The sequence below is a fragment of the Myotis daubentonii genome, chromosome 3 (assembly GCF_963259705.1).
Source record: "Myotis daubentonii chromosome 3, mMyoDau2.1, whole genome shotgun sequence".
Taxonomy (NCBI): Eukaryota; Metazoa; Chordata; class Mammalia; order Chiroptera; family Vespertilionidae; genus Myotis; species Myotis daubentonii.
Genome location: NC_081842.1, coordinates 71,339,525 through 71,367,293, shown reverse-complemented (window position 1 = coordinate 71,367,293; position 27,769 = coordinate 71,339,525). Strand labels below are relative to the sequence as shown.

At 43.1% G+C, this 27,769-nt stretch overlaps 1 protein-coding gene across 1 annotated transcript in view; it reads right to left on the bottom strand.

The window, feature by feature from the left end:
- The window catches only part of GUCA1C (guanylate cyclase activator 1C), a 39,405-nt gene that overhangs the window by 6,193 nt on the left and 5,443 nt on the right, over nucleotides 1-27,769 (bottom strand). The window contains 2 exon segments of the mRNA XM_059686007.1: nucleotides 3,521-3,646; nucleotides 10,645-10,793. Coding sequence (XP_059541990.1) covers nucleotides 3,521-3,646; nucleotides 10,645-10,793 — 275 coding nt within the window.

Sequence of the window (27,769 nt, the reverse complement as noted above, 5' to 3'; positions counted from 1 at the left end):
TATGAACAGATTTGATGTTAATAATTCTTTTGCAAATAATTTGCAGTCTTTTCATATACAATGGGGCCTTGACTTACGAGTGTCCCGACTAATGAGTTTTTCGAGATACCAGCCGTCTCTCAGCCGATTTTTTGCTTTGAGTTACAAGCTAAAATTAGGGTTACAAGGCAGCTTCAGATACCCCATCACTAGTTGGCGCAGCGAACGTCACAGTGAACGCCACAACACCAGCCCAGCATCACGTGTCCCACTCGTTCACTGTTTGATTTGACATACGAGTAATTTGAGTTACGAGCTCCATCATGGAACGAATTAAACTCGTAAGTCAAGGCCCCACTGTATAGTATGTTCCTGAAGTTTTTCTGTTTGTATCTTGGTTGGTTGTGATCTTTATTTTTTGTGTCAATATTCATTGGATCATCAGGTACTAATGATGTGCTTATTTTTATAGACATACTAGAGGTCCGGTGCACAAATTTGTGCACAAGTGGGGTCCTGAAGGGGGTGCAGGTGGGGGAGGGGGGGGGCTGGGACATGATCGGCCCTCTGGTCAGGTGGTGGGATGCCCTTGCCGGCCCAGGATCCAGATCCGTCCCGCTAACATACATGCTAATTGTCAGGAACCACCTGGCAGCCACTTTTGTATTGTTTCTTCCTTATGAAACATCTAGGGAGGGGAAGTGGCCATGGTGCCCAAGGCTGACTTCCAAGAGGCCAACTGCACTGTTGGGATCGTGCGAGTGGCACTGGTCCAATGGTGCCTGGCCCGTTCTCTGGAGATTAGACCTGCAGGACTACTGAGGGAGGGAGTGGCTGCTGCTGGGCTGGTGGGCTGCCAGGAGGGGTCGATCAGCTTAGCCACACTCCCACTGTGGGAGTGCACTGACCACCACGAGGCAGTTACTGTGTTGATCATCTGCCCCCTGGTGGTCAGTGCGCATCATAGTGACCAGTCGTTCTGGTCATTCGGTCATTCAACCGCTTAGGCTTTTATATGTATGGATACATGGTTATCTTCATATATATATAATGTTGGCATACAGTCAACACTATTCTTATATACTTAATTGAACATTTCTATTTCTACCAACACTGATGTTTTTATAATAATGAAAATAAAAATTAAAAAATCATATTTTATTAGGCTTGTATAAATGTTGAGACATTCTCCTCTGTGGTAGTAACTTCTCTTTTATGTGTGAATGAAGTACTTCTTTCTCCTCTGTCAAATACTGGCAAAATGCTTTTACACTTCTGCAAATATCAACCTTGTGCATCTTTATTACTTTATTTTCCTTGTCCTCTGGTGCACTGAGCTGTCTTTATCTAACAGTACAATTTTATCATCTTTTCTTTGGTCCTTCTGGGAAGAACCTAGTTGTCTCTTAATGAGATGATATAACAACCTCTAATAATTTCCACATAAAAAGCAAATTCTATCAGTTTTAGCTCTCCATATGCATTTGACAAGACACAGCAGTTCATTGTTATTCCAAAGTACAACTAGTTTATTTGATATCTTCATTTTGTAAAAGCCAATGATATATTTTTTCTTAAATACACATTTCTATCAGAGGAAAAGATTTATGTGATTACTTCTATAAGCTATGCCATAATCCAAAAAGCATTCTCTCTTTTGACATATTCTTCCAGGGCAAAAAGCTCATCTTTCTAACTGCAGCTAACCTCAATTATTTCCTGAGCACAATACCTTTTCACAACCCAGATTCACAACCTTTTCAACTCAGATTTTTCTTTCTAGACCTCTTCCAGCCCATATTCCCCATTTTAATGGTTCCTTATACTTTGTTCTTGAGAAACTTGCATAGATAGTAAACAAAGAGTCTTCCATCATTGTCTTATTTTCTGGAACATATTTTCTGTTCCTTCAAACTAATAGAATCTGAGCCTCTTCTTAAGGATACTATAATCCTCATATTTCTCCAAGGAAGGTCACCTTTTTTCTATCCCACTTCTCCCCACACTAGAAACAGGATCTATAGATATTTTCAAACATTCTTGACCTGACTTTTGAATTCACTGTAAGTTTTAAGTATTTGTGATGTCCTATCTACTTCAATCAATGATTTCAACCCCCAGGGAGAAAAATGGTTTATCCTCTCTAATCTAATCTCTGTCATCCTGAAGGACCTCTAAGATTAAACATTGAAACAAAGCAGAAAAAAAATCTGCAGCATTTCTCCTATTTGGTGATACCATTTTGGGTTGCATATTCCAAACAAGGTTTCATTGACTTCATAAGGTTTCATTGACTTCCAATCTCCATTTCTCTGGTCCTTTTCTAGCTTCACTAAACTTCTTTATCATCTCTGTATAATCCGCATGTGTTCCTTGCAAGCTTTCATATGAACTGACTTATTTTATTTTCAATCTGTGGAGATCCAAGTACGAGTGATTACACCAAATGCTTTGATCTTGGTAAACTAGTAAGTGAGCATTCTGACTTTAGATTAAGCTGAGGCTGATCTAGACCTAAATCCTCCTTAAGAGGAGGATAGACGCTGTTGATTATTTCCAAATATTTTTCTGAAAATTGTACTCTTGTCCAGTTGTTTGGCTCATTCCTAATGGCGATTTCATTTGAACTCTCTTTCAGCCTCCTCACCATCCTGTCCTTCTAGAATGAGCTACCACATTTGGCTAATGCAAACTGCCATACTCAACATGGGTCTCTACTGCCCTCTAATGTCCACTATAAGAAGTGACCCAGGTGGACAGGTTGAACCTGTGGAAAAAGTGACTGTGAATTGATGACAACCATGGCTGGAGTCCCAATGCCTCACATCCATACTTCTTTAAAATCTCGTACTAACATTATATTTGATAAAACTTTTACAAACTTTGTTATTTTTTGAGTACCATTCCTAGATATGCTGCCTCAATCTCAAGTTAATATACTCACCTAGCCAATTGTGTAAACACTCTCTCTTCTCTTGGAATATCTGTCTTCCCTTTTCACTCTGCCTCTGAAGAAGTGAACCTTCTTTGATCCAAAGAGAAATCCATATTTTAGGGTTAGAAAGAGCAAGTGGAGAAATAAGCAGAAAGAGCAGAAATGGAGGCAAGTTTGGAGAACTCTTTCCAGAAATGTGTAGCCAACGGGAAGAAACAGAAATTAATACTAGAAGAAGATAGCATAATTGAAAGAAGGGTTTCTTCAGTAAGGAACACTAAAGTTTCTTTGTAAGTTTATAAGAAACCTCTGGTAGAGTGGAAATAATGACTGGAACATGTCCCAGAGCAAACAGCAGAGGGCCCTTCATCTCATATTCTCCTACTTTTCTTTCCTTGTATTCCCCCTTTACTCTCCATGCTAAAATATCAAGCACAATGTATTGAATATAAATATGGTTAATAAATATTTCCTCAATTAAACTGTAGCAACTGGAAAACATTAGACTGGTCAAATTCTGTAGCTCAAATTATATCACAACTAGGGATCTCTTAAAACATTCATGCTTTTGTCTGAATGGCACTTCCCACCACCACCATCTCCTACTTTGGAAGAAAACAGCCTTAGGAGAGTAGCTGCCTTACCATCATGGTTTATATCAATCTTATGAAACACCGAGTTGGTGAATTCTTCAGGACTCAGAGTTTGCTGACCATTGAGGGCTTGTACAGTCTGCAAAGAGAAATTAAATCAGGGAGTTCAACTTGGTTGGAAATAAATACATTTTATGACATTTCTACCCCAACGTGACAGAGTTTGGGGATGCGTGCATATCAGTTTTGCTATCTGACCTGTTCCTATTGTTAAAAATAAAAGATTGTATTCCAGTTCTTAGTAATGAGGCTTGGAAGTTAAATGAACAGTGTACAGTCTGAAGTTCGATTTCATACAGCACAGAGGGATCTGTTCAACATGTTAGGTCACAAAAGATGCCAAGAGCCCACCAGAGAAAAAACTTGTAGCAGTCACTCTCCTAACAATTACAGACCCAGAAAACAAACAATGTTTTCCATTTCAGACCTAATGTCTTTGACCTTATGAGTGAACATAAAAGGATGATCTGTAAGTCCCTAAGGCTTCCTTTCTGGCTTCTGACAGTGGAACCTCTGGTCCTTTCTGCCCTTTTATAGAATGTTCAACTGGGAAGACAGATAGGTATGCCTTGGAAGGACACTGACTTTCTCTCACACGCTGCCAGCTCGTCTTCTTCTTCATAAAAAGTTTCAGGGGACTCAGGGAAAGTGACACTTCCAGCTCCCCCGCCCCCACTCCCTACTCCAGGTGATTAAATGAAATGACCTGTATTTGACATAGAAATTCATAATAAAATGAAAGTGAGAGACACACAGAGAGAATAAATTAGCCGTCTGGAATTTGAGCATAACCGTCTGGATTGAACATCAAGGAATCCCTGGAAGCACTGGTGGCAACACGTCAGTTGGAGGGGCATGGACTGAAACAGGACTATCTCCTTTACTACCTCCCAAGCACACTAGTCTTAAAGCCAGGATTAGTCATAATTAATGCATTTATTAATCAGAATAAATTAATCATACTGGCCAAGCACCGCCTGTGGCTTTAGCAAGTTGAGGTCTTACCGTCAAATACAGGGTAATACTCAGAGTGATGGTTACATCTATGGAGCATCTGATTAGATGAAGTTTTTAGGGTTTTTCAGTGTCTTAGCCTAGACCCCCAACAACTAGAAAATGTGGATAAGTCTCCATATTCCCACATCCTGAATTGATACTAGACCACATGTAAGATTCATAATAAAAGATTATAAAATTTCCAGGAGTTGTCCACCACTCATCCCCTGGCAATGTCTGTGAGAGTGAAGGCTTAATGGGAAGGTGACAAAGCTTGAGGGGGTAATATTTTTGGAAGGAATTGTCAGTATGCCTGTGTCTTCCCTCTTCTTATAGGAGAAGCATGTGGGGAGTGAGCAAGGAGGCATGGTTTGTTTCCTTGTTTCCTTCCTCATTTAGCACATGCTCTTTCTCCTGCACCTGGCTGAGCTTTTCTCTGGTCTCTCTCTGAGTGGGAGCAGAGGAGGTGTGAGAGAATTGGAAGCAGCAGAGCTCTGACTTGGTACTGTTGTGGTTATCTAGTTTCAGAGCTCTCCGGATGTCAGATGTCTAAAGTTGACCCTTTTTCTGAGGACCCCCCACCTCCTTTTTATTACTGAGACTCTCTCTTGTAGTTCTCTAAACATAAAACATGTGTTTTGATTTCAGTTGATTCTTCCAGGCTCCTCTACAGCCTCCAGGTGTTTCTCAACACTTATACACAGTTGGTATTTTGGACTAGACAATTCTCTCTTGTTCAGGGTCATCTCCTGCATTGTATAATGTTTAACAGCAGCCCTGGTCTCTACACAATAAGTGGTGGTAGCACCACACCCTCCCCAGCTTCCTGACAACCGAAATATCCGTGATATTGCCAAACATCTCCCGGAGAGGAGTGGACAATCGCTCCTGGTTGAGAGCCATTCTGTAGATCTATCCCCAGTTTCCTTCTTTTGAGGTTGCCTCATTTTCCAAAGGGCTCAGCTGGACAAGATCCAAGACAACTCTAACACAGCTTCCTCTCCCAATTACCAATATCTGATCCATAGAAAAACCCAGGCATCCTTCATCCCAACAAACTCTAGAAATGCAGGGATTTCCTAAACATCATCCCTCTAACTGCTGCCATGTGTGCCTCTTCAGATATTTCAGGTATGACTCAAACACTCAACACTGTGCTCCCACATCACAATGGTCTCCTCAAACCTTCATGCTATTGACTTGAGGACTTTTACCCAAGAAATCCTTTCCTATAATCCTTCTCACAAATGCTCCTCTTGTCCATTTAAGATCTAACTACTTCTATAAATTCTGCCTATAATCTAGTTCTTCCTTCATATCTATTAATGCCTGGGCTGAATTCCATTTCCACATCTTGATATCATGTGTCGAGAGAACTCATATTGTACAGTATGCATTATTTTTTACCCTGCTGGGGTTTTTTGCCATAATATAGAAAATATGTTCATAGACCACTAATCCTATCTAATAATAGACAAACATGGTAATTAACCGTACCTCTGACATGCTTCCCATTGGCTAATCAGGGCGATATGCAAATTAACTGCCAAACAAGATGGCGGCCGGCAGCCAGGCAGCTGAAGCGAACAGGAGGCTTGCTTGCTCCAGTGATGGAGGAAGCCAAGGTTCCCCACCTGCCCCTGCCGGCCTCTAAGCTGCACTCTAAGAAACAATGATGCAATTATAGAAGCTAAACAAACCCCAGAAACCTGCTTTCAACCAGCCAGGCCTCAGAGCTGGAGCTGCAACAGTGTTTCAATTATAGAAGCCAAACAAACTCAGATACCTGCTTTCAGCAGCCGAGGTCTCAGAGCTGGAGCTGAGCCTCAGAGCTAAAGCCGGCTCTCAGTTCCAGTGACAGCCATAGAAGGTAAATAAATCCCAGAATAAAAAGAAAAAAAGGAGAGGTTGGGAGCTTCAGTCACCCACCAGCCTGAAAACAACCCTCAGCCCCTCACCCAGACTGGCCAGGCACCCCAGTGGGAACCCCTACCCTGAAGGGGGTGTGACCAGCTGCATACAGCCATCAGCCCCTCATCCAGACTGGCCAGGCACCCAAGCGGGACCCCCACCCTGATCCGGGACACCCTTCAGGGCAAACCAGCTGGCCCGCACCCATGCACCAGGCCTCTATCCTATATAGTAAAAGGGTAATATGCAAACTGACCCTAGCAGCAGAAAGACTGGGAGTGACTGGTCACTATGAAACACACTGACCACCAGGGGGCAGACGCTCAATGCAGGAGCTGCCCTCTGGTGGTCAGTGAGCTCTCACATGGGAGGAGCTCTGCTCAGCCACAAGCCAGGCTGATGGCTGCCAGTACAGCAGTGGTGGCGGGAGCCTCTCTTGCCTCCTCAGCAGCACTAAGGATGTCCGACTGCAGTTTAGGCCTGCTCCCCTCTGGCAAGTGGACATCCCCCAAGGGCTGCCTGGCTGCCAGAGGGATGTCTGATTGCCATCTTAGGCCCAATCCCCTGGGGAGCAGGCCTAAGCCAGCAGTTGGTCATCCCCTGAGGGGTCCCAGACTGCGAGAGGGCACAGGCCAGGCTGAGGGGTCCCCCCCCCACCCCTGAGTGCACAAATTTTTGTGCACCGGGCCTCTAGTTTTTTTATAAGTTCATATTACATTGAATTAATTTATTTAAAAATTTTCCTCTTTCAGGTTGTTTTGCATTTTTACTTACTTAAGTGATTCTATGATGAAGTTATAGAACTTCTATCTTTATGACATTGATGATTATTATTCCTGACCTAAAGTAACTAATGTTGACTTTAAAATAAAAATTTAGCATATTAGTGCAAATTACAAATTTCCAAGAATCTTTATTAAATAAGATTAGAGACAAATGTTATAGCCATTTATACTTCCTCCACAATGGCTAAGGGTACTTTTTTTTTAAAATATATTTTATTGATTTTTCACAGAGAGGAAAGGAGAGGGATAGAGAGTTAGAAACATCGATAAGAGAGAAACATCAATCAGCTGCCTCCTGCATACCTCCTATTTGAGATGTGCCCACAACCAAGGTACATGCCCTTGGCTGGAATCAAACCTGGGACCCTTCAGTCCGCAGGCCGATGCTCTATCCACTGAGCCAAACCGGCCAGGGCTAAGGGTACTCTTTTTATAGTGTCCTTGCCAGAAATACATCTTATTGTTTTTATCTTTATTAATTTAACTAGTGGCCTGGTGCATGAAATTCGTGCATGGTGGAGGGGGTGTTCTTCAGCCCAGGCTGCACTCTCTCCAATCTAGGACCCCCTCGAAGGATGTCCTACTGCTGGTTTACAGGGATCAGGCCTAAACCAGCAGTCTGACATCCCTCTCGCAATCTGGGACTGCTGGCTCCTAACCACTCACCTGCCTGCCTGATTGCCGCTAACCACTCTGCCTGCCGGCCTGCTTGTCCCCAACTGCCCCCCACCACCAGCCTGCTTGCCCCCAACTGGCCCTACTGCTGTTCTGCTTACCCTCAATGGCCCCGTCCCCCACCAGCCTGATCACCCACAACTGCCCTCCCCTCTTGGCCTCTAACCGCCTCTACCTCAGCCCTGCCACCATGGCTTTGTCCAGAAGAATGTCCGGAAGTTCTCCTGGAAGGTCTCCCAGTCTAATTAGCATATTACCTTTTTATTAGTATAGATAGAGGCCTGGTGCACAGGTGGGGCCAGCTGGTTTGCCCTGAAGGGTGTCCTGAATCAGGGTGGGGGTTCCCTTGGGGCATGGGGTGGCCCTGGCGAGGGGCCTGTGGTGGTTTGCAGGCTGGCCACGCCACTATGGGGTGAGGGTCCCCGCTGGGGTGGTGTGGCCAGCTTGGGTGAGGGGCTGAGGGCTGTTTTAGAGCTGGCCACACCCCCTTCAGGGTGGGGGTCCCTGCTGGGGTGCCTGGTCAGCCTGAGTGAGGGGCAGCTGAGGGCCGTGTTCAGGCTAGCCACACCCCCTTCAGGATGGTGGGTTCCGCTGGGGTGCCTGGCCAGCCTTGGTGAGGGGCTGAGGGCTATTTATAGGATGGCCTATAAATAGCCCTTTCAGGGTGGGGGTCCCCACTGGGGTGCCTGGCCAGCCTGGGTGAGGGGCCGATGGCTGCTTGCAGGCTGGCTAAGCAGCCCAGCAGGGACCTTCACCCCATGGGGGTGTGGCCAGCCTGGGTGAGGGGCTGAAGGCCATTTTCAGGCTGGCCACACCCACTTCAGGGTGGGGGTACCTGCTGGGGGGCGTGGCCAGCCTGGGTGAGGGGCTGAGGGCTGTTTTCAGGCTGGCCACAGCCCCAGGCAACCCAGGCTCCCAGACCTCCTTGAGCAGAGGCCACAGCAGCTGGAAGCTGGTATCTGGGATTTATTTATCTTCTATAATTGAAACTTTGTAGCCTTGAGCGGAGCCCACAGCCAGCCAGGGCAGGCAGGAAGCTTGGCTTCCTCCATCGCCAGGGGCAACCCAAACCTCCTGTTTGCTCCAGCTCTGTGGCCACCTCCCTCTTGGTTGAGTTTATTTGCATACTCACTCCTGATTGGCTGGTGGGTGTGGCTTGTGAGTGTAGCAGAGATATGGTCAATTTGCATGTTTCTCTTTTATTAAATAAGATTAGAGACAAATAGTATCTGATTACTAAATAAATGTCTGCTCTGAGCTTTTATTATTTTAGTTTTTCTACTTTCTTTTTGTTCTCTTTCTAAATATTTTCAGGAAAAACTGAATTAGCTGCCTAATATTTATCTTTCTTTGACCCACTAAGTTATACATTATAATTAATGAAATCTATGTAATTTTCCCATAAGACTTAGAAAAGATCACTTTTATCCTTTAGTTCCTCCTAATTCTTTTGAGACTCTGATGACCCTTTCTCTCCCCACAAAATTGATAACACGCAGGGAAAATTTTTCCCTCAGTGTCAAAGGCCTTGAGATCTCTTATGCACAGATCCTAGGAAAAGAAGCTCTGCTCTGGCTACTGCTTTAGAGGTCTTCCCTAACATTCATATGTTGTATTAGATATTCAGTGTTTTTAAAGTAAGTTTGAGTATATTTATTTAAGAAGATATTTTTAAATTTACATGGGGTTAGGCACACTCTACAGAACATTTTAGATTCTTAATTTTGTGTTGCAACATGTAGTGTATATGCAGAATTCTGAATTTAGTGCTTACGAAGTTTGATTACACAGTGCCCCTTAATACATTTTTGTGAATGATCTATGTGAGATTAAAGTGAAACAATAATGTATTATCATACTTTTGAATTCTTTCCATATGTTGATTAGCTCTACATTTGCTAAAGTTTTAAATTTTAACAAATTTGTCCATTTGAAGTATTTAATTAAAATTGTAATTCCAGCCTTCTTTTACATTTTTACTAATATTTCTGCTATAAATTATGTTTGTAACTCAATTCCTTTATCTATAAATGAAAGAATTTAGACCAGATTATTTCTAAGACATCTGATTCTAACTCTGATTCTGTTATAAAGTCAGTTTATTACAGTCCTAATGTTTATTTTACTTTATATCTTCATTTAGGTATAGTCTCCCACTTAATCACCTTTTACTTTGAAAATCATATTTCATACAATGATAATAACTATCCCCACCCCATTGGTAAAGGGGAGCTAGATTTATAAAAGGACTTACTAGTATTGAATGTTAGAGATGGAAAGGAGTGGGTATTCCTGAGCTATCTGTCAGAAATACTTTAGTCAGCTCCCAGAAAGATTAGTCCTCAAGTATCTTTATTCTTAGTCCATGTCTCTTGTTATATAAACCATCTTCCATTTTAGCTGCTATTTGCAAGGCTTTCTGCACCAAGGCAGAGAAAAAAGATAAGCTGTTTTAGAACATCATGTTTATTTCATTTTTCATCTCAATACTCTGCTAAATTTGTGAACTTCAGAGTGGAATACACACAGAAGGAAATGGTTTGCAGCTGTACACTCAGTAACCAATAAGATAGTGAAACTTACATTGTTTCAGCAGCTCCAAATGCATATCCCAAAATAGCCTATCACATAGCTGTCACCAACTCCATAGGGAGGAAAATTGAATTAACTATATAACATTCTCCAAAGGATATTTTACTATTTCACTTACCATGAAGACGTTCAGCAGTTCCTTTTTGTCCATAGAACCATTTCCATCAGCATCATACAGCTTAAAATACCGCTTTAACTTTTGCCCCAGTTTTCCTCATACAACTAGATTTACAGCAGCAATAAACTCTAAAAAGTCAATAAATCCATCTTATGGAGAGCAAGGTGGAAAGAGAAATAAATATTTTAAAATAACAATTGTTTTTTATTTGAGAAGTTATTATTTATGAGCAGACCTTTTATTTGAGAAGTTAACCCACAAAATTTTAGCATAGAACTTTTTCTTGGTGTTTCATTTTAAAAATAATATATAGGGCCCTGGATGGTGTGGCTCAGTTGATTGAGCATCATCCCATGCACTGAGAAGTCACCAGTTCGATTCTTGATCAGGGCACATGCCTCGGTTCAGGCTCAATCCCCAGTAGTGGTTGGGCAGGAGACAGCCAATCATGTTTCTTTCTCTTATCAGTATTTCATTCTCTCTCCCTTTTTCTCTCTAAAAAATAAATTAATTAAAAATAATGATAATATATAGGTATGTATGCAGGAAAAATGCGTATAAAAAAGAGACAAGTAACTTTAAATATGTAGTTAAATACTTTTTTGGAGAAACTCCCTACTTCTTATACCTAAAAAGAAATGGTTCTCAAATGCCATGACAGAAGGTTGAACCCTCACCACTGAGCACCTACAGTGGTTGCCTTCTCCTTGGCATCTTCAGGTGTTGTCGTCCACTCAGGGAGAAGACCAGGTACTCATTTCTAGTGGAAGGGAAGCATCTCAAGTAGCAGATTCTGCTCTCCTTTTAAAGACTCTGGTTGATCTTTTTGGACTGCTAAATTCCAGGATTCCTTTTAAGGGACTCATTTTCGGTGTCAACCAAAATTTATGAGCCTCTTTATTCTATTGAGATTTTGTCACATTAGTCCATCTTAGAAAAGATTGTTTAAGGCAGCGGTTCTCAACCTGTGGGTCGCGACCCCTTTGGGGGTCAAACGACCCTTTCACAGTGGTTGCCTAAGACCATTGGAAAACACATATATAATTACATATTGTTTTTGTGATTAATCATTATGCCTTAATTATGTTCAATTTGTAACAATGAAATTGGGGGTCACCATTACATGAGGAACTATATTAAAGTGTCGCGGCATTAGGAAGGTTGAGAACCACTGGTTTAAGGGTTGCAAATTTAGGTAGTTCTTCTATCCTTTTTAAACTGGTGAAATGTTCTGAGTTGAAAAAGACAAAGTTGTGTAATTCATAAGAACCATACACTTCAAACTTTGTTCAGCCAAACATTCAACCATCTTAAGAAAGGCAGTCAGCTCTGGGTGTGTGACTCACTCTGTTATTTTTCCATGAGTTCAGATGAGGGTGATAGCATATCCAGCCCAAAATATGCAGTCAGCTGCATTTTCATTGGAATATTTGGAATGTCCAGTCTTTTTTCTTTTTAATCTTTATTGTTGAAAGTATTACATATGTCCTCTTTTCCCCCCATTGATTTCTTTCAGCCTGCACCCACCCCCCAGCCCTGGCCTTCACCACCCTATTGTCTGTGTCCATGGGTTATGCGTTTATGCATACAAGTTCATTGGTTGCCATTTGCAGCAACGTGGATAGGATGTCGTCTTTCTTACAAAACCGGATGTGACATAAAGTACCCATTTCCCTTGGAAATAAAGAGTGTTAGTGTAAAGTGATATGTGCTTGTCTTGAGTCTAATTCCACCAGATCTCTAAGAAAAGCAACTGAGAAATCAGTAGTAGGTCTGGATGTGAAACAGAGCCTATTTGGTTGGGTAATGGTTTTTTGAAAAAAGGCAACTACAACATCTCTAATATTGGAGGCCAATGTGCTAATCACTATAATGTTATCTTCAAAATGTATTACATTTTTAAATATTCTTCATGCTGTGAATATTTTACCTCTATAGTAACAAATACGTAAAAAAGCATAAAATATTTAAAAATCATATCACTACATTTGGGTATTAGAGTTTTACATTTTACCATTTAGTCATCTTTACTCCACTGATAACTTTAATACTTCTGATGAGATAAGACGTGGGCTAACAGATTGATGTCTGGTTGAATGAGTCTCCTAAAGGAAGTTTGCTCAAGTATATAAAACGTAAAGTGATTTTACCTTTTCTCCATCTGCCTTTCCTATTGCCTGTTCCCACCACCTTATTAATCCCTAGCAGAGCTGTGGCTGAGACAAGGAAAACATGTTTTATAGAGCTGAAATTTAAGATAACATCAAGATATTGTATCTCCAGATTTGGCAGGATATGACCATAATTTTTCAGAAACAGAACTGACAGGTGCAGCAGATATAAACTGGGTGGACAGTATCCAACCAGGGGCACATCTGCTCCCAGGTCTCCCTACTGTGTCTTTAGAGCTGACCAAACAACACAGCTGTTTCCTGGGTGGTTATTGTGCATGTTTACCCAAAGGTCACAGAAGCACCCTCCCTGCAAAGACTGAGCTGGCTATTATAAAGTTGATCCTCCAGTGTTCCCATAACAACCTGATATGTTGTGATGGTTTGTTTCATTTTTCAAATCCTGCATCAGTGATCATGGTTTTCATTGTCACCTGCATGATGAATGGCAACAGGCTAGATTGAGCAATGTTGCCTGTAGAACAGTTGCTATTTTTTATGAGACACAGCAGGTGGATGGCCCTAGCACCTTCCAATTCAGGCTTTGAAAGCTCTGGGCAAATCCGGAGATGAGCATCAATATTTTTATTGTATGGTTTTAAAATGGACACCCTGCTTAATCTACAGCCAAAGTTGATTACGGGAACAAAACCTTTCTACTTAGACAAGTGCAGCCTCTTCAAAGGCTCCTGGAAGAAAAATATTTCCTGTTTGCATTTCAACATTTTGTTATGTAGTCAAACAAATTACTCCTTACAGTCTGCAGCCAAACTTCTTTCCAATTATCTTTCTGTTAAGATTTTGTAGAAATTTGCATTAGGGAGATGATCCCAGTGAATGTGATTTAATAGCTTGTGTTAGTGTTGGAAAGGGGTTTAAGTAAATGCTGTTCTATAAAGCAAAAGAAAAAAGTTATTGTCTTCCGTTAATCTACAGATTTCAAGGATGGAAATGGGGGCTGAGTTACAGAGAAGGTGAGGGGTGAGGTGTCCCTGCAAATGTGAATGCAATAGAGAATGCCCCAAAACTTTTCTTTGGGGCAATCCAAAGAAACACTGTTATGGTTATAGTTCTGTATTTGGGCTACAGGAGCCCCCAGGACACACAAAATTGTCTGTAGATGCCAGAGTGGGGTTCTTAAACTCCCCGTATTAGAACTATGTCAGAACAATGAAATATGCAGATTCCTAGACCTCAACTCCAAACAACAGCATCAAAACTCCTTGGGATGGGGTATAAGAGTCTGTATTAAATGCTCCCAGGTGAGTCTTAGATATCCCAAGACTAGGAAACCATGGACCTAAGCTGTTTTTCTTATCCACATCTTTCTTTGTAGGCAATGTAATCATCTAGCTATCTCTCCAAGTGGCTATTGTAAGTGTGACTTATTTTTACATGAATTTACTTAACCTTATAAGACTAATTAGAAAAATTAATACTGACATAGTCACACAAATACAGTCCAGAAATCAAAAATTAATTCCAAAATAACAGCCACTCTTTACTATGATTTCTGGAACAAATACGAGTTGCACAAAATTTATGCATTTCTTCACAGCACCCCTTCCTCTCCCATCTGCTCTTTCACGTGCTCCCTGCTGCTCAGTCTTCAACAATCTCCATAGCCCAGTGTGTTTGCTGCCAGCCTAGGGTGAGAACATTTCACTCTCTTACTCCACCAATTTTTCTCATTATTCTGCATCACAAAATCCTAGAAAATCAGTTTGGCAATGGCAGGATCCTCTTTAGAGGATAAAGGAGGTTGCAAATTGGGAACACACAAAGCCATTCCATGAGCCTTAGGAAGGAAGAGTTTGGGAGGATGTATACAAAAATAATTTTAATCCAACACGTTTATAGATTTATACATCTGAGGATGGAGTGGTTTACAAAAGAGTCAAAATAGGGGTCAAGATATGGAAGCATGATAGTTTCTCAGGCTCCTGGGGGAGTTTGGCTCCATTAATATAAGTCATTTTATAGAAAGGGTTTAAAACAAGAAAAAGAGGAAAAAATATGTATATATCTGCAGACTTTAAATTTAAACTTTCTCATGGTCTCTCCAATGTGTGAAAACTATAAGTATGCTTTTTACATCTTTAAAAATGTATATATATATATATATATATATATATATATATGTGTGTGTGTGTGTGTGTGTGTGTGTGTGTGTGTGTGTGTGTGTGTGTGTGTTTTCTGTAGCATTTCTATCCAACAGAAAACCCATAGGTGAAATATGTGGCCTCCAGGCAATGTTCATGACCTGCCAAAAATCACAGTTATTTTCAGGATATAATAAATTTGAAATGCAGGTAGAAAGTTGAATTATAAAGCTTATATGCATATGAAAATAATTATTTTATTTATTACTAAGAGTTATGATTTATATTTTAAAAAGGGAATAAAGTCCATGCATTATCTTTCATTCTAACAGCAACCTTACAAATAGCCTTATTACTATTATTATTATTATTATTATTATTATTTTATAGAGGAGAAAAGTGATTGTCAGAAAACTCAAACTAGTTAAAGTAACAGGACTAGGATGTGGGAGAGTCCAAGGTTTAAGCCCAGTCAGCCTTACTTTACTCTAAGACTTTGTTCTTTATACTACCCTATTGTGTCCCCAAAACTCATTACAACTGAGTTCTCTTTCTGGAAGAGGTGTCCATAGACTTGAAGAGATGGGGCATGCTCCATGCAGCGTGCTGCTCTGGAATCCTATGCGTGAACTCTTTTGTCGCACAGTTGCATAAAGTAAGGGAACTCTGAGTGTCTAAGATGCAGCCCCTTGGAGCTTGTGCTGCCTCCATACCTGGTGCTGCCCAAGTAAAGCTGGCCTGTCTGCTCTAAGCTGCTTAGTTAGCATCAGGGAGACTTGTGAGCCCAGAGGGTTCTTGGGGCTACCACTTCCAGCCCCTCCCTCATCCTGCCCCTTAGCCACCTGGCCCAGCAGGACAAAAGTTGTTCATTCTACTCTTGCCCTCTCCTGCTGCCTGGTGTCTTCGATGAACATTTCCTCTTTCCATTTTTTATCCTTAACCCCTGTCTCCCACCCCATAGACAACAGCCTCTTCCAGGAAATTTACCCAGCTGCCCCTCCAGGACCTGAAGTGTACCTACTGGTCCTGCTTTCGTTCGTCTATCCTATTCTTAGTCTTCATCCGTGCTCTTGGCTAGGAATCTATAGCCTTTCTTTGCTGTGAAGCTGATTCTTGCTTTGGTTCAGCATTTCCCCCTCTTCAGGGCCTCACACCTGCATTACAGCCCTGAGTAATCCTCCCATTCTTCCCACCCTGTAAAGTCCCTGGGTAAGATCTCACTGTGGATGTCATCCAATATATCTAATATGGTCCTGCCATCTCTCTCTCTCTCTCTCTCTCTCTCTCTCTCTCTCTCTCTCTCTCTCTCTTTCTCTCCTTGATAACCCCAAGAAGAAGAGACATTAGGGTAACTTGTCTTCATTTACTTGACTCAAATTATAGAATTAAAGCTTTGGAAAAAGTCCTTCGTTTTGCAGATGAGAAATGGACTGGACTATTAATAATAATAATAGTCATGATGACAATGGTAACTATTGGTGTTCACATCATATCTGCTATACGTATCGTGCCAGGTATTGTACTTTACACACATGAGCTCATTTAGCTCTAACAAGACTCTACACAGTACTGACCTAGAAACATATCATCCTGGGTCTAGTGACACTAAGACCATAGAATAGAGATAACTGTTATAATAACAACTAGAGATAAAACCTCATTTGTTCTAGTGGAGCTTCTTATTCAGGAAAACAAATAATTCAAATCTAAGAGAAATCCACCAAACTATTGACCCAGATTAACCCCATGTCCTCCCACAACATTAACTTTCTGCCACTTTTCACAGAATCACTATCTATGAAAAATGCATGAATTGTGACAGCCCTTAACCTAAAGACATGTAGATGTTTTCTTTTTTCACATGTGACACTTTTCATTGACATTTTACCAGCTGTGGTGGGTCAGTAGCAACGTAAGAAGTGAAATGTTTGAAAATGGTTATTCAGATGGTCAGAAGGAAGGAAACCCAGAGAGCTGGTGTAAGCACATTACAGGATTGAGCCAACACTTATTAGGGATATTTAATTTGCATTTTAGGAACTGCAAGGAAAGCAGGCAATATAAGGGCCACCTCTATGATGACAAATACCTGTGAATATTTTTTAAATACTTTTGTAAATTTTTACAATTTATAAGGGAAATGTTATGTTCAACATATATGACCTTATCCATTTTCACCTCCAGGCAATTATATTAATAAGAAACACAGACTCCCTCTCAGCCATGGAATTGCTGGAATGTCCTGAGGAGTGACTTCCCTCTGTAAGATGAGAAACAAATGCTGGCTTGGTAAATTGGTTCTCTAATGTGATCTTTATGCAGATCAGACACGGTTGTTCTTGACTCATCCATGACTATACAAAATCAAGGATCCTAGGACACAGGCTTCTTATAATATTTACTCACCAAGCGTTTGATTATGAATAGGTTTCCTGGCTGTATCAGCAAGCCTTGACCATCTGCCCCCAGGAGGCAGCCAGCTCAGCAGCTGTCCGACCCACTGTGAATTAGAAGCCCGTCTCACGTGCGATTGGGGAAGCAAGACAATTGTCCGAGCTTGATCATTTCTGAATGAGCTAATTACAGCAGTGGCAGCCTTTTACAAGGCATTTCCTCAGGTGGCCAAGGTGGGTTTCCTCTTATAAATACTTGTCTCCCTAAACTGACATTGCAACAGATACAATAAAATCCAGCCTCACCCTGATTCAGTCAGCCTGTCTCCTAATGGTGTTGCATTTCCTAGGAAAGAGCCTGGATCCTTGTTCTTTAATGAATAGAAGAGGAGAGTAGAAGATGTAGAAATGGTGGAATAGATGGTGGAACACATCTACAAGTAACATATCACGTAATACTTGCTTCAAGGCCATGTTCCTTTACCAAGACTGCAAATTAAAAAAGTTGAGGAACTGCTTCTGGATTAGTAGTTTTGGACCTACAATCCCCTTTTTGTATGTATCCATGGTACACAGCTCTTTGGTGGCAGGAATGGCCCTAGAACCCAGTTTTTTGCCACTTTGTGGTCTTTCTAGTCTAGCAGTGGTGCTCAAGTCTGGCTGCACATCCTAACCACATTGCAACTTGAAACGAGCAAAACAAAACGAAACCTTGCTTCTCCGTTCAATTGGACTAGAATGGAGATCCAGCCACTGGTATCCTATCTAATAATAGAAAAACATGGTAATTAACCATAACTTCGTTACCCTTCCCATAAGCTAATCAGCAGGATATGCAAATTAACTGCCAACAAAGATGGCGGCCCGCAGCCACGCAGCTGAAGCAAGCTGGAGGCTTGCTTGCTCCAATGATGGAGGAAACCAAGGTTCCCCACCTGCCTCAGCCCAGCCCTGAGCTCCAGATGCAACAATGTTGCAATTATAGAAGCTAAACAAACTCCAGAAAACTGCTTTCAGCCGGCAGCAGGCTCAGAGCTTAGAGCGCCAGTGATGGTAACAGAGTTTCAATTATAGAAGCTAAACAAACTCAGATACCTGCTTTCAGCAGCCGTGGCCTCAGAGCTGGAGCCGGCTCTCAGCTCCAGTGACAGCTATAGAAGGTAAATAAATCCCAGAAAGAAAAAAAAAGAGGCTGGAGCTTCAGTCACCTGCCAGGCTGAAAACGGCCCTCGGCCCCTCACCCAGACTGGCCAGGCACCCCAGTAGGGACCCCCACCCTGAAAGGGTGTGACCAGCTGCAAACAGCCATCAGCCCCTCACCCAGGCTGGCCAGGCACCCAAGCAGGACCCCCACCCTGATCCGGGACACCCTTCAGAGCAAACCAGCAGGCCCCCACCCGTGCACCAGGCCTCTATCCTATATAGTAAAAGGGTAATATGCAAACTGACCCTAACAGCAGAAAGAATGGGAATGACTGGTCACTATGACACACACTGACCACCAGGGGGCAGACGCTCAATGCAGGAGCTGCCCTCTTGTGGTCAGTGCGCTCCTACATGGGGGAGCTCTGCTCAGCCACAAGCCAGGCTGATGGCTGCCAGTACAGCGGTGGTGGTGGGAGCCTCTCCTGCCTCCTCAGCAGCATTAAGGATGTCCGACTGCAGCTTAGGTCTGCTCCCTGCTGGCAAGTGGGCATCCCCCGAGGGCTGCCGGGCTGCCAGAAGGATGTCTGATTGCCAGCTTAGGCCCAATACCCTGGGGAGCAGGCCTAAGCCAGCAAGTGGTCACCCCCAAGGGGTCCCAGACTGCGAGAGGGCACAGGCCAGGCTGAGGGACCCCCTACCCCCAAGTGCACACATTTTTGTGCACCGGGCCTCTAGTCCTATCTAATAAAAGAGAAACATGGTAATTAGCATACATCCGCTACCCTTCCCATTGGCTAATCAGGGCAATATGCAAATTAACTGCCAGCCAAGATGGCGGCCGGCAGCCAGGCAGCTTAAAACTAACATGAGGCTTGCTTGCTTCAGTAATGGAGGAAACCAACGCTCCCCGCCTGCCTTGCCGGCCTCTGAGCTTGCAGTTTGAAACATAGTTACAAATATAGAAGCTAAACAAAACCCCAGAAACCTGCTTTTCAGCGAGCCGGGATCTCAGAGCTGGAGTTGATACAGTGTTTTGATTATAGAACACAAACAAACCAGATACCTGCTTTCAGCAGCAGAGGCCTCAGAGCTGGAGTCAGAGCTAAAGCTGGCCTAGAATAGAACAAAAAAGGAAAAGAGGAGCAGTTGAGAGCTTCAGTCACCCACCAGCCAGAAAACAGCCCTCAGTCCCTCACCCAGACTGGCCAGGCACCCCAGTGGGGACCCCCACCCTGATCCAGGACACCCTTCAGGGCAAACCAGCTGGTCCCCACCCATGCACCAGGCCTCTATCCTATATAGTAAAAGGGTAATATGCCTCCCAGCACCAGGATCAGCAGAGCTGCGAGGCCTCCTGGCACCGGGATCAGTGTGTCAGGGGGCAGCGCCCAAACCCCCTGATCACCCTGCGGTTCTGTGTGTGACAGGGGGCGGGGCCACAACCTCCCTATCTGCCCTGCTCTGTTTGTGACAGGGGAACGCGCCCCAACCCCCTGATCAGCCCTGCTCTGTGCCTGATAGGGGGTAGATCCCCAACCCCCTGATCGCCCTGCGGCTCTGTGTGTGACAGCGTGTGGTGCCCCAACCTCCTGATCGGCCCTGCTCTGTGTGTGACAAGGTGCTGTGCCCAAACCACGCCCCCCCGCCCACGGGCCCTGCTCTGTGTGTGATGGGGTAGAGCCATAACCTCCCCATCAGCCCTGCCTTGAGTGTGACAGTGGCGGTGCCCCAACACCCTGATCCACCCTACTCTGTGAGTGACAGGGGGGAGCTCCCCAACCCCCTGATTGACCCTGCTCTGTGTGTGACAGGGTACAGAGCCCCAAGCCCCCTGATGGGCCCTGCTCTGTGCGTGACAGGGGGGAGCTCCCCAACCCCCTGATTGACCCTCCTCTGTGCATGACAGGGTACAGAGCCCCAACCCCCTGATGGGCCCTACTCTGTGCATGACCGTGGGGCAGCGCCCAACCCCATGATCGGCCCTAGTCTGTGAGTGATAGAGGGCGGCACCCCAACGCCCCCCCCCGCTCCACGGGCCTTGCTCTGTGTGTGATGGGTAGAGCTATAACCTCCCCATCAGCCCTGCCCTGAGTGTGACAATGGCGGTGCCCCAACCCCCTGATCGGCCCTGCTCTGTGTGTGACAGGGGGCGGTCCCCCAACTCCCCTATCAGCCCTACTCTGTGAGTGACAGGGGGGAGCTCCCCAACCCCCTGATTGGCCCTGCTCTGTGCATGACAGGGGGTGGCGCCACAACCTCCCCATCGACCCTGCCTTGAGTGTGACAGGGGGCGGTGCCCCAACCCCCAAATTGGTCCTACCCTGAGCGTGACTAGGGGTGGCATCGCAACCCCCCAATCGGCCCTGCTCTGAGCCCGACCAGGGGCTGCACCTAGGGATTGGGCCTGCCCTCTTCCACCCAGGAGTAGGCCTAAGCCAGCAGGTCATTATCTCCTGAGGGGGTCCCAGACTGCAAGAGGGCACAGGCCGGGCTGAGGGACCCCCCCCCCGCCCCCGAGTGAACAAATTTTTGTGCACCTGGCCTCTAGTCCTATATAATAAAAGCCTAATATGAAAATTGACTGAAGAGCAGACTGGCTGGTTGCTATGATACACAATGACCACCAGGAGGCAGACGCTCAACACAGGAGCTGCCCCCATCCAGCAGGCCCCAGGCCAGCCAAGATGGGTGCCAGCAGGGGCCCCTGATCACCCCACCAGTCGCCCCACAGATAGGCCCTGATTGCCAGCCAGGCCTAGAGACCCAACCCATGCATGAATTTCGTGCACTGGGCCTCTAGTTTTTCATAATAACCCCAAGTGCTTCTACTATGTAGCCAGAATTGAGAAACACAATTCCAACAGATTTTGTTAACATACATGAGTTATAACAGCCAAAGTGTAAATGTATATCAGCAGGCACAATTGATATCTTTAATGGATAAAATTTTGTGAAAGGCTCAGCCAAATGTTAATAATGGATGATATATGTGAAAATGTTCTGTAAATTATAATGTGCTAAACAAATATGAGGTGTTTTATTATCACCCGCAAATGTCTCCTGAGATCATCTATGTTGGTTGTTGTGAAGTTAATAGCCTTGGTCTTTACCCTTAAGAGACTGCAGTCTAAGAGATGGTCATTTGTTTCCAGTAAATGTGCCCGAAGGATAGCAGTGGTAATTGTGGTCACCTTGTAGGTCAGATAGTCAGACACTGCCTTACAGACTGTAGGGCAGCCAGGGGGTTAATGAATGGCAGCTATTATGACTCAAGTTAAAAGCCAGGTGGCCTGCTCTAATTTTTTTCCCCAAGAAACTTCTTTTAATTAAACCTTAAGAAATATCAAAGGATGAAAAACAGAATCAGTGTTAGAGCTCTCAAAGGATAACAAGTTTGTTCATCTGAAGGCAACAAAAGAAGTAAAAAAAGAAAGCACATGAAATTCAATGTCATGAATTCCTTTGTAATGAAAAACAAAAGTAAAAAAAAAAAAGAGAACAAACTGGAAATAGTATTCATGACAGACACTGCAGAGGGTTACTACATATATAACATAAAAACTTCACATTAGTTAAGAAAAAAAATTCCAACCCATAAACCAGCAAAAGGCAAACATAAATGGGTTTCTTTTCAAATCACATAAATCTTTCGCTTGCTCCAGTTTTTAAGGGCTCTCACACAAAGAGAAGCAAAGGAAGCAGATAACCAAAGGTCACTTCTGAATTTCAAGTAGAGCTGGAACTCCCATGCAGGAGTTGTCCTAGTTAGGTTAAGAAGACAGTCAAAACTCTAAAAATGATTCCCATTTAATTAATTTCATTCTCGGATGGGCAACCATTGCAAGGGACCAATATTGCCTCAAACAGCACAAATGAATGTCTATGGCTCTGGGATCAATAGAGATGAGAAATGGTGGGAAAGCAACTCCTGCCCCTGCAGGCACTCTTTCATTTAGAAATAGAATTTGAAATTGATAAAAAGTATCGTTAATCTTCACTGTTATGAAAACTGTGGGGGTTGAGGTCAGAGTTATCTGCATTTTACAGATAAACATATCATCTCTTTGTGGGCTGTATTTCACGTTTTTGCCAAGTTTCCGCCTATGTTATTTCACAGGAGCTCAGTGAAATGCAGGCAGGATAGGTCTTGCCTGATTTTAGAAGTGATAACTTTAACATAAAGAGATTATGAGCCTCGTCCAAGATTACACACAGCAGTAGGGTCAGAGCTGAGGGGCTGGGCCACCATCCTCATGATGACAAAGAGATTCACCACAGGACTTATCTAAAAATAGCAAGGACTTCTGATACATTAAAGCTAGGATTTGATTTGTGAGGATATTTATAGGAAAACTAACATGTACTAAATCCCACAGGTTAATGCTTATCCTCACTTTTCTTTCACTCACCATTCCCTCACTCTTGCTTCCCAGGAGTTGTCTGAGGCTATTCATTTAAGTAACCTGAAAATTTGCTTTAGCCGTTTTGTTTTATCCTAGTGTTTAGATGTATTCTAGTTCTGACAACTGTTTTTCCACCTTAAACCATCATTCTATTCCTGGTTTGATTTCCAAACCCACAGATTCAGAGAAACCATTTTACCTCCCTTGTTTATCTCAGAGTCCTAAGAGGCAAATCTTCGAACGAGTGTTCTGGGTCCATTTGCCCTCCAATCCAGCAGCATCTCTACTCCTGCTCCAACAACCAGGCTTTTCTTACCCCACTTCTGCTCATTACAAAAGGTCTCCTGCATGCACACATCTGGCAAATGGTTATTCCTAGAGCACCTTTGGTCCTATCTAAGGGCTGCCACTGGCACTGTTTGGATAAAATCCAGATGTCTCGGTGTGTCCCTGAGGGACATGCATTTAACTTCTTACCTAATACAGGCGCAAGAACACAAACCAGGAGCCAGAGGGACCATGAACTGACTTTCTAAAGCTCTAGAATAGATTTTCCAAGCAAGTCATCCACTACCAGCATCTCGTACTCTGAGTGTCTTATGCAGCCCTAACTACAGGCTGGTTACCTGTATGGAGCAACGGATTCAGATGAGGTGCCTGGAGTGTGCCCCCTTGGCCTTAGTTAAGTTCCCCATACCCTTCTTTCTTCTATCTCATACTTTAATTTGAGCTTTTCTCTTCATCGAAATTCTCAACTCCTTTGTTACAGTTGAAATACCACAACAAGTTAGAGTATAGCCCTTCGAGTCAGACTGCCAGCATTCCAATCCTGCTGTGTAGTTTCAGACAAGTTAGATAACCTGTCCGTACCTGTTTCTTCATCTGTAAAATGGAAATGATAAAAATGGTACCTACTCTTATATTATTGTTGTGAGAATTCTGAGATAATAAACATAATGTCCTTAAAACAGTGACTGATACAGAAATAATTGATAATTCAAGTTCTTCACTTCGTTCGAGATCCCCAAATGCCTCAACTTCTCCAGAAAGCCTTTCCTAACTAACTCCACAACTTAGTCTTCATGCATCTCCTGGGCCCAATAAATGTACCTTGAATAGAGTAGTCATGCTAGTATGTCATATTATACAGCCTTATTTTATTCTTTGAGCATTTAATCTTGGTATAATGTTTATTCTCAAGTAATTTTTCAACTCTTTGGGGGCACAGAAAATCATGTCTTCTACCTACCTACTCACCCTCATCCTCCCACACCTCCACAATATGAGTGTGATTTTTCTACCTACCCTGATGAGATAAAATTAAAGACTTCCCTGGCCCTTCCATCCAGACTGCTTGTCTAGGAAGAGGCTGGACCACAGGTCACATTACTGGACAGGGTTTAAAGCCCAGGCAGTGTTGCTCAGTGGTTGAGCATTGACCCAGGAACAAAAAGGTCCCCAGTTCAATTCCCAGTCAGGGCACATGCCCGGTTGTGAGCTCAATCACCAGTAGGAGGTGTGCAAGAGGCAGCTGATGAATGTCTCTCTCTTATCGATGTTTTTCTCTATCCTTCCCCTTCCTCTCTCTCTCCAAAAATCAATAAAAAACATATTTAAAAAAATAAATAAATAAAAGCATCCCTATAATACCCGAGACCCATCTGGAACCTTGCAACTAGAGTTGGGCTTTGCCCTCTCAATCTTTGATTATTTACCACTTTTTATTTGTTAAGAATGCATTTTTCACCCCTCTATATTGTAAACTCCTTTGAGGAAAGGAACCAATTTCTATTCATCTTTGTACCTACTTTCCTTCCGCAAGCCTCCAGGTCTTCAATAAATATTTGCAAGTGAAGTGGGATAATAATATGATGTAATCAGGATGTGACTTTGCCCCCTGGAAATCCCCTCTACCATCCAGCCCTCCCAAGTTCAGTAAAGACATTTATTGCTTGAGAGATAAGTCTTTATAGCAAAAAAAGCAGAAATCAAATGTTCATTCTTAGATCTCGAGTTTCAGGAATTTAAGCCTTCCATGATTCTGAGAATAAAATTGGTGCCATTAACAAAAAATTTCGAAGAATACATAAATTAGAGCCAGTTTCTCTAGTTTCTCCTGGCTACTCCCAAAGTAGATAAAGATTCCATAGACTGGGGAAGTATGGAATAGGGAAGGAAGAGTTACTAGACACTGGGCTGTGGGGAGAAGGAGGGAGAGGGTACCACTTTGAAAGGCCAAGAATGGTTGGAGGGCTGGGTGACAGACACGCCAGGTGGGGTTGGCAGATGTAGAAGCAGAAGCACCTATGATTCACTGACTGGGTGGAAACTTGCCAAGTTTCCCTGAACCCGACATAGTTTTGGAAGAAAGGCTGTAAGGAGTACTGGTCGGACAATTCTGAGCCAGTCTACAAGGCTTCTGTGTCTAGGAGTATAAAGTAACCGAGAGAAAACTGGACCCAGCAGGCCCAGCTGAGCAAGACAGCAGCCTTCTTAGTGAAGTCGGAGGTGAGACATGATGCTATCTTAGCAAATGCCTATTAATACCTTGAGGTTTAGATGTGCCCATGGGATTTATATGCAACCCTGGAAAATGGAGGGAGACCTCTCCTTGGTAAAATGGGGACTAAAAGTATAAAGTAACTGCATTATAAAAAACGAAAGTTACATTTCTTCAATGCCTGAGTATGAGCTGAAATTCTTATTTCTACACAAGTTAAAAATATTTAATATTGGTGCAGCTACTGTGGAAAACAGTATGAAGTTTCCTCAAAAAATTAAAAATGGATCTACTATATGACCCAGTGATTCCACTTCTGGGAATATATCTGAAGAAACCTGGAACATTAGTTAGAAGAATATATGCAGCACTATTAAGCCAAGACTTGGAAGCAGCTAAAGTTCCATCAGTGGGTAAGTGTTTAAAAAAGCTGTGGTACATTTATACAATGGACTACTACTCGGCTGTTAAAAAAAAGAAGGAAATCTTAGCTTGTACCACAGCATGGATGGACCTGGAGAGTATTATGTTAAGTGAAATAAGTCAGTCAGAGAAAGACAAGTACCATATGATTTTACTTATATGTGGAATCTAATGAAGAAAACAAACAAAATAGAAACAAACTCAGAGAACTGTCTGACAGGTGTTAGAGGGGAGGGGGTTTGGGGAACTGGGTGAAAAAATGTAAAGGGATTAAGTAAAACAAATAAACAAAAACCTCATAGACACAGACAATAGTATGGTGATTACCAGAGGGAAAGAAGGATGGGGGTAGATAGAAGAGGGTAAAGGGGAGATAAATGATGACAAAAAGAGACTAGACTTTGGGTGGTGAATGCACAATACAATATACAAATGATGTATTATAGAATTGTACACATAAAACCTTTATAATTTTATTAACCATCTAGAGGCCCAGTGCACAAAATTCATACACAGGGTGTGGGGGGCAGGTGTCCCTTAGCCCAGCCTGCACCCTCTCCAATCTGGGACCCCTTGAGGGATGTCTGACTGCCCTCTCACAATACAGGACTGCTGGCTCCCAACCACTCGCCTGCCTGCCAGCCTGATCACCCCCTAACCACTCCCTTGCCAGCCTGATCAATGCCTAACTGCTCCCCTGCCAGCCCAATTGTCCTTAACTACCCTCCCCTGCAGGCCTGGTTCCCCCCAACTGCCCTCCCCTGCAGGGCTGGTCCCCCACAACTGCCCTTCCCTACAGGCCCGGTCGCCCCCAACTGCCCTCCCCTGCAGGCCTGGTTCCTCCCAACTACTCTCCCCTGCTGGCCTGATAACCCACAACTGCCCTCCCCTACTGGTCATCTTGTGGCAGCCATCGTGTGTCCACATGGGGGCGGCCATCTTTGACCACATGGGGTTGCCCTCTTGTGTGTTGGAATGATGTTCAATTTGCATATTACCTCTTTATTATATAGGACAGTGATGGCAAACCTATGACATGTGTGTCAGAGGTGACACACGAACTCATTTTTTTGGTTGATTTTTCTTTGTTAAATGGCATTTAAATATATAAAATAAATATCAAAAATATAAGTCTTTGTTTTACTATGGTTGCAAATATCAAAAAATTTCTATATGTGACACGCACCAGGGTTAAGTTAGGGTTTTTCAAAATGCTGACACGCCGAGCTCATAAGGTTCACCATCACTGATATAGGATTGTCACCCCAATAAATTCAATACAATTTTTAATGTATGTATTTTTTTCCAGAGAGTATTTAAATTTATTTATCTTTTATTTTTTGTTAATCCTCTCTGGAGGATATTTTTCCATTGATTTTTAGAGAGAGTGGAAGGGAGAGAGAGGTACAGAGAGAAAGAAACATCCATATGAAAGAGACATATCGATTGGTTGCCTCTCACACACGTCCTGACCCAGGCCAGGGGATCAAGCCTGCAACCAAGATATGTGCCCTTGACCAGAATCGAACCTGGGACCCTTCAGTCTGCAGGCCAATGTTCTATCCACTGAGCCAAACCAGCAAGGGCAATTAAAAAAAAATTAATGAATAAACTTTAAAAACCTTCCTTGAGATAATCACGCCAATTGGGCTCTAAGTAAGAATTTGAAAGACACAGTGGCCATCCTTGGTATAAATATGAGACAAAAATGGAGAGAAGGAGAGAAAAACGGAAAGGAAGTGTGTGTATAAAAAAGTGAGGATACTAAAATTGTCACTTCCCCTATTATTTTATTTAATTATTTTGAAAATATCTGTTCAACATCTACTTTATGCCATAGGTGCCTGGTCTGGGGAAGCCATGCAATCAATCCATGTATCTCTCTCACATCGATGGTTCTCTCCCTCTCCCCTCTGCTCCCTTCCTCTCCCTCCCACTCTCTCTAAAAATCAATGGAAAAAATTTCCTCAAATGAGCATTAACAAAA